This window comes from Carlito syrichta, unplaced genomic scaffold, assembly GCF_000164805.1.
Source record: "Carlito syrichta isolate Samal-C Ts95f unplaced genomic scaffold, Tarsius_syrichta-2.0.1 Scaffold314111, whole genome shotgun sequence".
Taxonomy (NCBI): domain Eukaryota; kingdom Metazoa; phylum Chordata; class Mammalia; order Primates; family Tarsiidae; genus Carlito; species Carlito syrichta.
This window is the reverse complement of record NW_007258207.1, coordinates 1,546,094-1,560,531: the sequence shown is the minus strand read 5'-3', so window position 1 is coordinate 1,560,531 and position 14,438 is coordinate 1,546,094. Positions and strand designations below refer to the sequence as shown.

The following is a 14,438-nucleotide window of genomic DNA, read 5'->3' as shown; positions in this document are numbered from 1 at the left end:
GCACTCCAGTCTGGGTGACAGAGTGAGACTCCAACTCAAAAATAAATAAATAAATAAATAAAAATTTAAAAATTTAAGAAATGATCCTGCCACTCAGAGATAACTTTTTGTTTGAATGTGTGAGGAGAGTAAAATTAGGAATTATACTGTGTATGGGTTTGTGCCTGCTCTTTTCAGTTATTATATAAACATTTCTCAGAGTCATTAAATATTCATCATACACATGATGTTTCATTGCAGCAGGTATTTAATTATATGGGTATATGTTAATACATTTAACCCTTCTCTGTTGAATTTTTGTTCTTTTTTTTTTTTTTTCTTGAGTTGGAGTCTCACTCTGTCGCCCAGACTGGAGTGCAGTGGCTGCTTCCGGCCACCTCAGCCTCGACCTGCCGGGCTCCGGCGATCCTTCCACCTCAGCCTTCCAAGTAGCTGGAACTACAGGCGTGCGCTATCATGCTCGGCTAATTTTTTTGATTTATTGTAGAGATGAGGTCTCACCAAGTTGCCCAGGTGGGTCTCGAACTCGCGGGCTCAGGCAATCCACTCGCATCGGCCTCCCAAAGTGTGGGATTACAGGCTGAGCCACCGAGCCCAGCCGAATTTTTGTTCTTAAATTATAATAATTACTTTCCATATTTTGGAAATAAAGGAAAAAACCTAAAGGCTTCTTTTGACTTCACGGACGTCAGAAGTGGAATAATAAGATTTTTTTAGAAATGTAAGCAAATTCATCTTTTAAAGAAAGCAAATATCTGTAGCCAATCGCTGGATGCAGAGACAAACAGATGCTCCACATGAATGAGTAGACTTTGAATAAAGTGTCCTATTCATTCAGGCCCTGTAGATTCATTGGTTCATAGATCATGGATTAGGTTTTGAAGGAACCCTACAATGAATTTGACTGTATATAAAAAATATGACATTGGAAAAGCCAAAAAAAAGTTTTCTGAATTATAGTCACATATCCAATACTTTTATGGAGTAGGAAATAGACATGTTTTGAAGCACTTGTTGTTATACGCTCACCGATAGCTAGAATTTAGCTTTTGTGCTGAGAACTTCATTGCCATTATTTTAAAACATTTGCTGAGAAGATAAACTGTTAGCAACAGCTTTGCCCAAGCGTTCCGCTATAAATCCAGGAGAGAGAATGAAATCTTTGAGCCAAAACTAAGGTGAAGAACTTTCCAGGTGTACTTACTTCACTTGCAATATCTCTGGAGGCCTTGGCTGCCTTGATAGGAATGGCATCCAGTCTCATATCATAGCCTTTCTTCCTGGCTTCTTCTAGACCAAGTTTATATAATTTCTAAAATAGATATAGATAGTCATAAGTTGGGTTTATGAAGTGCATTGTAATGAAAATATATCATGCACCACAAGTACACTGCTTACCTCACTGTAATTTATTGTGTTTTGTTTAGCTAGTAAAACTTCAGGGGTGTCTGGCATAATGTGGATGGAGGTTTTATCTTTATCCCAAGCTTCTGTATAGAGGCGCTAAGAGAAATAAAAAGACATGACTAGAATAGGCCAGTACTAAATAGACATATGAAAGTAGTCTGATTTATAGTGAGAATAAAGAGATTCTGCTCAATGAGTTAGTATTTGCAACACTTTCAGGACTAGATGTCTTATGTCTGTAGGAAGCACAACACTTAAAAATCACTTTAATATCAAGCAAAATCATTGCACATATATTTTCTTTTATAGAAACAGATTTCAGTGTTTCCATAAACAAACAAAAAATTAATACCCTCCTCAAGCAAAGGAAGGACTTACATGATTCATGGTAATAGCATTGTTTTTTGCCAAAACCATTGGTATGGAGTCCATAAGGCTGGAAAACTTGAATTTATCTGGGTGCTGACGATAAACGTGATCACTCAAAATCTGGGTGGCTCTTTTGTTTTTCTCATCCTCAAGAGAACCACTAGGCATCCAACCAATGCCTTTTAGCCACTGAAGATCAGACTTGTACAAATTCTGAAATTGCAAATGATAAATCACTAAATGCAAGCATATGTGCCTAAAGAAATAAAAGTTTAAATTATATTATATATTGTCACGTGTTTTCATGCTTAAGTTATTAGGAAATTTTACAATTTTGGTATGAATTGTATATCAACAAAATATTCAAATGAGAAGCATATTTTGAAAGACATTTAGAACAAAAGCACACAGAGGACTCAATTCTTTCATTGCCTTAGATCAACAATCTAGAGGCTTCCACCCAAGCAATGGGGGTTTTGCTGGCTCTTTCTTTGTGGAATAATGGTGCTTCTGGATGTTTGGGTAACTAGATTGAGCTTGGGCATTAGTCTAGGGAAGCTGAACTCATTTGTGTAAACTCAACTCCCCTTGCTATAGGACTTTGATACTTGGGAAAGCGGACAATGTTTTCTTAGCCAAAGAAAAACCTTTAGACTCACATCGCTCTGGAGGTCATAGGCCTGCCGAGCGTGGATGACGTCATTCTGGTCGGGCAGGCATGTCCACTGGTGCAGGTAGTTCTTGTAGTCCACGTCACTGACCAGGGTCTGGCACTTCTTGGCCAGCACCACACCCAGCATGTCCACTGGGCTGCTGAACTTGGTCTTCCACTTCTCAAAGTCCTTCTTGTATTCCCTGTCACTCTGGATCTTGGCCACATGCATGGACCACATCATCTTGGGGTCATCTTTAATGTCACGGGCTCCAATATGATGGCCAAGCTGCTTGCGAAAGCCTTCTTTATACTTGTACTAAAAAAAAGAAAAATGCATCTTGTTTCTTTCAAAATTAACTTATATTACCCTCTTTGTGGCAAATTACAAGGCATATTAACTCTAGATACTCTACTAAGCCTAGAAAGCCAAGTATTTAGGAGGTTTTTTGATACAAAAGATTAAAGGCTAAATTCAGCTAAAAATTCCATACATAATAAATGCATCCTTGATCTTATCCTCATCCCACTCTGCATGTGTAGGATGACTTAACTCTGTTTAAATTTGCTACCCCTTAGATTTTGTTCTATTTAAAATTAAATTGACACTGCTTTGAAGTGATAAATTACAATCAGATCAATATTAACAGGGGATAAAATCTTACTTCACTGGCAATTTCCCGGGAGGCTTTTGCTGCTTTGATTGGAATGGCATCAACTGGAAGATCGTAACCTTTCTTCTTCAGCTCCTCATAACCCATTCGGTAGAGTTTCTGTTAAGAAATGAAAAAGATCACTTTGGAGAAAAACAGTTCTCCATAGACAAATGCATCATAATGAATCCAATGGGCTAAATATTTAAATATTTTATGAGTTCATGAGAATAGTATCTGTGCTCTAGAATACTTAAATATAATTGGAAATTATGCCCATTGTTTGCTAATAATCCCACTTTAAACTTTTAAGCACTTCAATTACCTAAATCCCCCAGTAAAGTTGTCAGTTCTTCCCCAAATCATCATGTGTCACTTAATGATACATGGAGGATATGTTCTGAGAAATGCATTGAGAATAAAACTTAAATGCACTTTTATTCAGAAACCTGATTATTTACCATGCCAGTTGATCTTGGATTTGTGTTTATTTTTAAGTCCTTTGTGGCACTGCTTTAACTAATATATCCTTAAATGTGAAAGTCATTCTATTAGGTACAGTTAGACAAAATAGAGAGTAGAGGAGAAACAGCAAGCGTAAAGGAAAACTAAACTTTGGACATGCTTGGTGAACGTGGGAGTGGAGGCAGGTAATTGTGAAGCTGGAGGTCAGGTACTTATGATCTGAGCTCTGTATAGTAGGTTTGATGATGTCTGTGTATATGTGATGGCTTAAACCATGAGAGTAGATGAGGTTATCTAATGAGAGAATATAGCTGGAGAAGAGAGGCCCAAGAACATCTGTATTTAAGCGGAAATACAGAAGAGCCTTTCCTGAGAATGAAAAAAAAAAAAACTAAAGAAAGTAGTGTCCCTAAAAACCAACAAAGGTTTTGCCAGAGGTGATGATGTCATTTCTGAGCAGCAGTTCCTCACTTGTGAAATGTGACTTTAAATGTATGCAAATTACTCTGAAGGTAGAATGAGATCATGTAAGCAAAAATCCTTTGTAAACTCCAGATGTGTTATATAAAAGAAGTCATTCCCAAAAAAAGAAAAAGAAAGTCATTCTATGAGAGTTTACAATTTGTTTTAAAAGTATTTAATGTTTACATCTAAAAATTTCAAGAGATTATGCTATGATGGTAGTAAAAATAAAAGCGAAATTCTCCTGCATGGGTTTTATATGTTCGCTCACCCAAAATTTCATTGAATATCTACTATGTGTCAGGCATGATGCTTGGTAAGCACTATAGATCCAATAAGAATTGTCTCTGCCCACAAGGAGTGCCTGTCCACATTGGGGAGAGTGATATAAACCATTATATTATGATGATATGTGTAATAATGGACTGCAAGAAACAGGAGATGTAGACTCCCAACTCTGCCCACGATAGGGAGTACCAACATTTTGATGTTCAGTCTAAAAGCCATTAAATAAGTTTATTAATTAAAACGATTCAGAGATTCAAAAGAACTTCCAAACAACTTTACTGACTTAGAAGCAATTAAAATGAGCTTTCTGAAAACACATACTGAATTTGAAAACTTACATCACTTGTGTTGATTAAGTTTGCTTTAGCCAGAACAATGTCAGGTGTATCAGGCATGATGTGGATTTGAGTCTTGTCCTTGTCCCAAGCTTCTCTATAAAGTCTCTAAAATGAGAAATAAACATTCTTCAGTGGTGTTGTTAGATTAGTAAATGACAGTTGGCTTCAAACAGAATTACTTAATTCATCTGAATTAAACATTACACAGAATTGATAGCATAATAAGACAATATAGGCAGAAAATAGATGCATTATTTCTTGACTTAACTGGGACATAAATGCCTTTCAAAACATAGATTATGGGATACATTTTCAAAGCTACAGATAATCCTGCCCAGGTAATTAGAGCCTTTGCAAATCTTAACAAATGGAAAGAGTTCTCCATCTTTTGGTTTGCGAAAATCCCACTCACAGTTTAATTGGAAGACAACTCTTAACTTCTCAAAAGATGATTTATTCAAAGTATGCCCAGAAATTGGGGATTCTCATTTTCTATGTGGTGTATTACATATAGTTATAACTCCTAATTATTTTGGAGGATTAAGATTCCCAAGATGGTTTGTTTGGAAATTTATCAAAGTCTCTTGTCTCAGAGCCATCCTTGTGTCTATTATCAACAGAAGACAAGGGAACTCAAAAAAGATCCCATTGATTTACTAAAATTAGGGGATAAAAATGTGATGAAAAACAGAATATTTATACATTGTCAGGAATCTCCCCACCAGATACTTACTAACTACAAAGGATATAATGGTAACTAGACAGTGAAGGAAACTGACAATACCACTTCAAAGGCAAAATGATCAGAAATGGGACAAATTGATATCCCGTGCCTCCTGCTATGATGTATTGAGGAGGAGCCAATGTGTGACAGCCTACTGAAAAGATGTAATATGAATCGAATCACAAGGACACACTAGAAATCTCAAACTCAGAGAGATTCTACAAAATAACTGGCCTGTACTCTTCACAAATGACAAGGACTCAGAAGGAAAAGGAATAGCGAGGGACCAGTCCAGAGAAAGGGAGATTAAAGACATGCCAAGTAATGCGACATGTATTCTTGGATTAAATCCTGGACCAGAAAAAATTTCTTTCTTTTGCTACAAAGGACATTAACAGTAAAATCTAATAAATTCTGTGACTAGTATTGTACCCTAATAGACTAGTCAAAATTAATTTTGTGATGTTGATCAATGCACTGCACTTATGTAAAAGAATGTTCTTATTTTCAGGAAATACTGAAATATTTAGGGGTAAAGGGATGTCATTAAGCGACTTACTTTCTAGTATAAATATATAGGTATGAGAAAAAGAGGTGGAGAAAGAGAGAGGGAAGGATAGAAAAAGAAAATGTGATAAAATGTTTACATTTAAGGAATCTGGATGAAGATATATGTAGGTGTATATAAATATATACATGTGCGAATTTTCAACTTCTATATGCCTGAATTATTTCAGCATGAACATTTTTAAAGTCTCATCAATTTCTTGGACTTGTCAATCTCCCTTTGAGGTATCATCCAGTGTTTGATGTGTGGATTTGGCACTTTTGTTTTTCTTTTCTTTTTTTTTTTTTTTGAGTTGGAGTCTCACTCTGTCACCCAGACTGGAGTGCAGTGGCTGCTCCCAGTCACTGCAGCCTCGACCTGCTGGGTTCCGGCAATCCTTCCACCTCAACCTTTCAAGTAGCTGGAACTACAGGCATGTGCTACTATGTCCGGCTAATTTTTGATTTACTGTAGAGACGAGGTCTCACCAAGTTGCCCAGGCGGGTCTCAAACCCACAGGCTCAGGCAATCCACTCACCTCAGCCTCCCAAAGCACTGAGATTACAGGCTGAGTCACCGAGCCCAACCCACTTTTGTTTTTCTTGCACATGCTTACTACAATGCTTATAACCCAGAGATTGGATAAGATCTCCAGGACCAAAACAAAGCAAGTTTCATTCATTTCCATATGCACATACTCCAGTTCTGCATGAACCTTTCTGATTAAGTAACACCAGTTTCTCAACTTCATAACTATTGGCATTGTATACAGGATGATTCTTTGTTGTGGGGGTTGCCCTATGCTTTTTTTTTTTGCAGGGATGTTTAGCAGTATCCCTGGCTTCTACCCACCAGATGCCAGTAGCATGCCACTCCCTAATTGTGAAAAACCATAAATGTTTCTAGATAATGCAAAATGTCTTCTGTGGGACAAAATTTTTTCTGGTTGAGAACCATTAAGCTAGATTATTTCTTCAATGGCATGTGCCACTTTCACCCCATGGAACACAGAGAAAATGCTAATATTATTCACACAAGGATAGACATATTGATCTATTCAAGAGAAAGACAGCAGGCTCAAGGACCCCAGCTGGTTGAGGTTTTGTGTGGTTGTCCTGAGGCCTGAAGGGATCAATATTTCAGCATTCCTGAAACTACAGCATGCTGTTAGGGAGCTCTGTCCCAGGGCATTTATGTATGTTGATAAACTTTCTGATCCAGCTCTTTTGGTCTCTCTTTCAATAAATTCAGAGCTTTATCTCTCCTGTTTCATGGAGAGAAAAGAAATTTGAATTCCAAGAGGGGGAAATAATTTGCATACATTTGCTGCTCTCTCAGTCAGTCTGATGGATTCTAACTGCCATCATAAAAACAATAAAAGAAAAAATGAATGCTTAGACATTCATAATGAAGCTGCCAGGTCAGGATTTTTTGTTCATTCTGGAAATCAGAATTTTCCAAATATGAGGATGGTTGGGTAGACAGGAACTACAATTTACCAATGCTTACTATAAGCTAATTATGAGCTTATACATTATTTTAAAAACTCCTAATATATTTGATATGTGAAATATACAGCATATTATATGGTATTTAGATCCTCCTAAGACTCAGATCTTTATTATTATATATCCATTTAAACCTTCTTACCAATCACAGAATCTCAATGCATATAATTCAGCTTTCTGTAATGTTCAAGGTTAGCTTTTTAGCTGAGCAGTAATGAGTAGTCTTTCCTTCCTTCATATAGCATGACTTCACACCGCTATGTTTTATTTATTATATTCAATAAATATTTATCGAGCACCTACTATGCTCTAGACATTGTTGTCAGTGCTGGAGAAGAAAATAAGTTGAAGATGGAATTTACTGTGACATATAATTATCCACTTCTTGTCAGGCTCAGGGGCTACTCCTGCAATCCCAGCACTCTGGAAGGTCGAGGTAGGAGGATCAATTGAGCCCAGGAGTTCAAGATCAGCCTAGGCAACATAGCAAGACCTCTACAAAAATTTTCAAAAACTAGCCAGGTGTGGTGGTTTTATGCCTGTAGTTCCAGCTGCTTAGGAGGTTGAAGCGGAAGGATCACCTGAGCCCAGGAGGTTGAGGCTGCAGTGAGCCATGATTGTGCCACCGTACTCCAGCCTGGGTGACAGAGTGAGACCGTGACTCAAAAAAAAAAAAGGAGTTATCAACTTATCTTAATTCAGCTAAACTAAATGCATTATAATCATTTGGTGGAAAATACACTCTAGTACATATCCACTGTGCTTGCATAAGGTAAACTTGGTATCTTTCCCCCTTATACTCTACCCCCCCAAAAAAAAATTTCTGGGCCTTCCTAGCATTCAAGTTTCAAAGAAACTTGTTCAATAGTTTCCTCATTTCATTTTGGTTAAATAAAAAAACCAGTAAATAAATAAATACACTACGGGTGACAAAAATAACAGTAACCCATTTTTACATGATTCAGTAGAAGGTAGTTGGTAATTTGAACAAAGCAACACAATATAAAACACCACGCTGTGTGATGTAATACCTTGCTATTCTATTCACTGAGTAAATGCTATAGAGCGATTACCAGGTAGTAGATTCTATAAGTTATTTTATTTATTTCCAAAGAGTTACTCACATCACTCCTATTTTTGGCATTTGTCTTTGCCAGAACTATGTCCATGGCATCAGGAATGCTGGTGAATTTGTTTCTGTCTGGAGGCTGGCGATATTTCTTCTCACTGATTATTTCTGAAGCCCGCTTGTTTTTTTCTGCCTCCAGAGAACCCAGGGGACTCCATCCTATGCCCCTCAGCCACTCAAGATCAGACTTATACATATTCTGTGAAAAGACAAAGCAAGCCATCAAAATCCCATTTTCACTAGGACCCTTGACTCAAGAGATTCTATGCAGCTACATTTTAGATTTTCAGTAATTCCTCTTTCTAGTTTCTGTTTCTCTGTAACTAAATGGCTACTCAAGTAAAATATGAAATAATAAACTACTGAATTTAATAGAAACTGACCTCACTCTGTAGCTCATAAACTTTTTTCGCTTGAATAACATCATTCTGGTCAGGCAGGCACGTCCACTGATGTAAGTAGTTCTTGTAATCCACATCACTAACCAAGGCCTGACATTTCTTGGCAAGCACCACTCCCAGCATGTCAACTGGACTGGAGTATTTGGTCTTCCACTTCTCAAAGTCCTTTTTGTATTCTCTTTCACTCTGCATCTTTGCTACATTCATGGACAACACAAGCTTTGGGTCATCTTGCAGACTCCGGAATCCAATATGGTGGCCAAGTTGCTTCCGGTAGCCTTGTTTGTATTTGAACTGAAGTCAGAGGAAACACAGATCTTTTATTAACATAAACAAAGGCCCAGCTAAGCTCAATTTATTTTGCTTTCCTTTTCTGAGACGAGGTCTCTCATGTTGGCTAGTCTAGTCTCAAACTCCTGGGTTCAACCACTCTTCCGAACTCAGCCTCCTGAGTAGCTGGGACTACAGGCACCATGCTACCATGCCTGGCTTCAGTTTGCTTTGTTTTCCAAAACTGAAATAAGAGAAGGTTTGTCTATGCTAACTTAGTAAGAAATGTTTACTTAGTTAAACATTGAAGAAAGCCTATTTAAGTGGAGGCTTCCAAAAAAGCCTAATGTAATTGAATATCAAGAGAGGTGATGATAAGAAATTAATTTCAACTAGAGACAAAAGTAAATGCTTAGATGTGTTAGATATTGTGTATGCTGACTTTATGGTACTGTTTAATAAAACCCTCTAGAGAAATGAAATCCTTATGGGAAAAAATATGAGCTGACTGGCAGAAAAATTAGGAAGGTACATGACTTGGTAAATAGACCTTATAGTGTAGATTAATTAATTAAGTAGCAGGATGTTTAGTGATTTGCCGTATGGTTATGACATATAATCTTTTCCTGTTTGGGATCTATATTTTACATGTGCCAGTGACTAAAAATAGCTAAATATGTCAGATTAGAAAATTTCACAAGAGCTCAACATATTGTCAAATTGATCAATACGACTACATGAACTTAAGAGAATAAAAATAAAATCCAGTATTTAAATTTAATTGATAAAATTTACATCAGCACTGGATGACAATAATAGCAGTGATAATAATGAGTATAATAATAGCATTTATTGATGTTAGTTGAACATATATTATACCTCACAGAAGTAGATTCTGTTCTCTCATGATACCCAATTCCATATTATGTATATAAAAAGACTCAGTGGTTTAAGTTGACTATAACCTCAATATAAGCCATTCAACAAAATTGCTTATTAAAAAATAGTGCTACAGATTCTGCATGGGGCACAGATTAGCTCATTTACTCTGGCCTGACCTCCTGTATCAAGAAAAAAACACTAAATTTTGAGGCACTCTATTTTGAGAGGAGTTTTGACAAAATAGAATGATCAGATGATTGAAGAACTTATAAAATCAAAACCAGAGGAGGACAAATAAGAGAACTGAAATGTCTGAAGAGATAATAAGTGGAAGAGAAAATAGGCTACTTTGTGGTGTAGAACAGAGAACTAGAGCTGATTGGTAAAATATTCAGGTAAAAATAAGAAAGTATATAATGGCAATTGGTGATAATGTAACAAAGAAACCTACCCTGAAAAACACTAAAATTCATATAATTGTAAGTATTTACAGACTGTTGGAAATGAAGAGAAGGTAAGATGCTGGGTGGTATGTTGGATGACATGGTCGCTAAGTTATCATCTAACTCTAAGTTCTATGATTCTAATTTATTAAATTAAGAACTCATAGCCGGGCTCAGTGGCTCAGCCTGTAATCCCAGCACTTTGGGAGGCCGAGGTGAGTGGATTGCCTGAGACCGCAGGTTCGAGATCCACCTGGGCAACTTGGCAAGACCTCATCTCTACGATAAATCAAAAATTGCCAGGCGTGGTAGCGCGCGCCTGTAGTTCCAGCTACTTGGAAGGCTGAGGTGGAAGGATCGCCGGAGCCCAGCAGGTCGAGGCTGCGGTGACTGGGAGCGGCTACTGCACTCCAGTCTGGGCAACGGAGTGAGACTCCAACTCAAAAAAAAAAAAGAACTCATAAAAAGAGTTCTAATTTTCTTGAACTCCTGGCCTCAAGAAATCCCCATCTCAGCCTCCCCAATTGCTGGGATTATAAGGTGTGAGCCACCATGCCTGTTCGAATTTTCTGAAAAAAAATTTTTTTTTTTTTGACTTGGAGTCTCACTCTGTCGCCCAGACTGGAGTACAGTGACACGCTTCTGGCCACCACAGCCTCGACCTGCTGGGCTCCGGAAATCCTTCCTCCTCAGCCTAGGTGCATGCTACCATGCCCATCTAATTTTTTTTTTTTGATTTGTTGTAGAGATGAGGTCTCGCCAAGTTGCCCAGGCGGGTCTCAAACCCGCGGGCTCAGGCAATCCACTCACCTCAGCCTCCCAGAGTGCGGTATTACAGGCTGAGTCACCAAACCTAGCTGAAATTTTATCAATACAAGAAAATTTAAAATTGAGAGATACAGTCTCTATAATAGTGGGAAGATTCACTTATAGGTAATTTAACTTTAGAGTGAGATTTTAAAAACTTCTAGCTAAAGCTTCTTCATGAAAAGAAATTAGGTACTAACAAATGTTAGGTTGTTAGGAAACTACTGATGCTATTTCTTCTATTCCTAAACTATCTTTAGCATACAGCATTAAATGAGAATGAGTTTGCTTTCTGGCTAAAATTCAAACATCATTATTGCTTTATGTTCATCATCTCATCAACTTCTTCTAATGAGATTGACCTGCAAGCCAGAGTGGGTAATAATAAATCATTGAATTAATTTTCCAACATTTCTGTAGTGTCACAAATTAATTGAATTAGGTACAATGTTCCCTTATATTCTTAGAATTGTCAGATTCTGTCTTTAGGCGCTCTTTCTCTCCACACTATACTTCAACCTACACATTAGCTCAATCCTTGCTTAGTTTTGTTTAAAAGATTCTGATTAAGAAATTGTGCTTTCGCTGGGCTCGGTGGCTCAGCCTGTAATCCCGCGCCTTTGGGAGGCTGAGGTGAGTGGATTGTCTGAGCCCGCGGGTTCGAGACCTGCCTGGGCAGCAAGACCTCATCTCTACAAGAAAATCAAAAAATTAGCCGGGCGTGGTAGCGCGCGTCTGTAATTCCGGCTACTCGGAAGGCTGAGGCAGAAGGATCGCCGGAGCCCAGCAGGTCGAGGCTGCAGTGGCCGGGAGTGGCCACTGCACTCCAGTCTGGGCAACAGAGTGAGACTCCAACTCAAAAAAAAAAGAAATTGTGCTTTCCTATGACGTCTTTGTAATTTATTCTCTACAACTAAGAACCTCTGCATTTTTGTGGTTAACTTTGGGGATTAACAAAAGGATATGCTATTTATATGCAGAATATCTAGGTAAAATATTTATAATAAAATGATTAATCAAGCCGGGCTCGGTGGTTCAGCCTGTAATCCTGCGCCTTTGGGAGGCTGAGGTGAGTGGATTGCCTGAGTCCGTGGGTTCGAGACCCGCCTGGGCAACTTGGCAAGACCTCATCTCTACAATAAATCGAAGTGAGCCGGGCGTGGCAGCACACGCCTGTAGTTCCAGCTACTCGGAAGGCTGAGGCGGAAGGATCACCGGAGCCCAGCAGGTCGAGGCTGTGGTGGACTGGAGCGGCCACTGCACTCCAGTCTGGGTGACAGAGTGAGACTCCAACTCAAAAAAAAAAAAAGATTAATCAATAGAAACTATATCCTGTTTTTCACTAGATTTACTACCCTTTTCAATCATAACTAGACTCTACCTTTTGGAGAGCAACTGTCCTTGTTCTTTGAACTTTGGACCATATTTTCGGGAGAAAGTAAAGTCCCTTTGGACTTTAAAACTAAATTTCTGAAACTTTCTGGTTTTTCTATGTCCCAAGCTAATTTATTACAATTATGCAAATGCAAAAATGGGCCAGATTAAAATAATTGTTAATCTTAATATATGTGCATATAAAATCTATCAACATCAGGTTGTTGAGGTTGACTTATTATTTGGCACTTTTAATTTGTCTAAAATAGACAAGTAGAAGACAGGAAAATTATTTTCAGGCAAAGTCATGAAAAAATGAAATCTCTAGTTCTTTTGTAATATCCCAAACATAGCATCTCAGTGCAATGGATCTTAGAGGTCATCTAGCCCAATCTCTGTACAGGAATCCCCTTTTGACATTAGTACAATGAAAATGAAGAGTACACTCTGGGTAGGTGAAGAGGTAGGAGAAAATGAAGGGAGCACTACCTTTTGAATGGTAAAGCCGGCCAGGCTCGGTGGCTCAGCCTGTATTCCCAGCACTTTGGGAGGCTGAGGCGAGTGGATTGCCTGAGCCCGCGGGTTCGAGACCAGCCCGGGCAACTTGGCAAGACCTTGTCTCTACAATATATCAAAAATTAGCCTGGCATGGTAGCACGTGCCTGTAGTTCCAGCTACTTGAAAGGCTGAGGCAGAAGGATCGCCAAGCCCAGCAGGTTAACACTGGGGTGCCCGTGAGTGTGCCACTGCACCCCAGCCTGGGTGACAGAGTGCGACTCCAAGTCAAAAAAAAAAAGAAAGAAAGGTAAAGCTTACCGATAAAATAGTTACCCACATTAAGTTACCTGATTCAGATAAAAATACATCCTTATAGAAGTCAAACTAGCACTTACATCGCTAGCAATGTCTCTTGAAGATTTGGCCAGCTGTACAGAAATTGCATCAACTGGGAGATCATAGCCTTTCTTCAAAGCTTCTTCCCATCCAAGTTTATAGAGTTTCTGAAAATTAAAGAAATTCTTTAGCATTATTCTGTCTATACAAAAAAATCTCAAATAGATTATCAAGCAAAAGTTTATCTAGAGTGGATATCAGAGTCTAACATCGTCTACCCTATCTTTAAAGATATGGATAAAAACCAAAATAGGGTGTTTAAAAGAATAGAAAAAGCATGGACTCAGCATCATATGACTTGGTTTCCACTTTTTTGGCTCTGAGACTTTTTAGTGGTATATTTGAGCTTGGCCTCTACTGTTCAGAAATAATGCAGTCATATCAGGTATACCAGGTGCTTTTCTCTCTGCTGTTAAGTATGGTCTGGGATTACCATTTTCAGCACAGATATTAAAATAATTGATAACAAAAAGAAAATCAGGTCACTAAAGTTTAATTAGCTAAGTGATAAAAGTGCTAAAAGATGAAATACCTGTTATGAGTTTCAGTAAATGAGTTCAATCTTACTGAGCCAAATTCACTGAATGGATGTATGTGTGTTAAAACTGGGTAATAAGCCGGGCTCGGTGACTCAGCCTGTAATCCCGCGCCTTTGGGAGGCTGAGGTGAGTGGATTGCCTGAGCCCGTGGGTTCAAGACCCACCTGGGCAACTTGGCGAGACCTCATCTCTAAAATAAATAAAAATGAGTCAGGTGTGGTAGCGCGCGCCTGTAGTTCCAGCTATGTGGAAGGCTGAGGCGGAAGGCTCGCCAGAGCCCAGCAGG

At 38.4% G+C, this 14,438-nt stretch overlaps 1 protein-coding gene across 1 annotated transcript in view; it reads right to left on the bottom strand.

Annotated features, from left to right (window-relative positions):
* NEB (nebulin) overlaps positions 1-14,438 on the bottom strand; it is a 223,551-nt gene that overhangs the window by 127,011 nt on the left and 82,102 nt on the right. The window contains exons 52-60 of the mRNA XM_008071077.1: positions 13,613-13,720; positions 8,926-9,237; positions 8,538-8,741; positions 4,635-4,739; positions 3,094-3,201; positions 2,436-2,747; positions 1,786-1,989; positions 1,399-1,503; positions 1,205-1,312 (exon numbers count right to left, since the gene is read on the bottom strand). Coding sequence (XP_008069268.1) covers positions 1,205-1,312; positions 1,399-1,503; positions 1,786-1,989; positions 2,436-2,747; positions 3,094-3,201; positions 4,635-4,739; positions 8,538-8,741; positions 8,926-9,237; positions 13,613-13,720 — 1,566 coding nt within the window. The remainder of the gene's footprint in view (positions 1-1,204; positions 1,313-1,398; positions 1,504-1,785; positions 1,990-2,435; positions 2,748-3,093; positions 3,202-4,634; positions 4,740-8,537; positions 8,742-8,925; positions 9,238-13,612; positions 13,721-14,438) is intronic.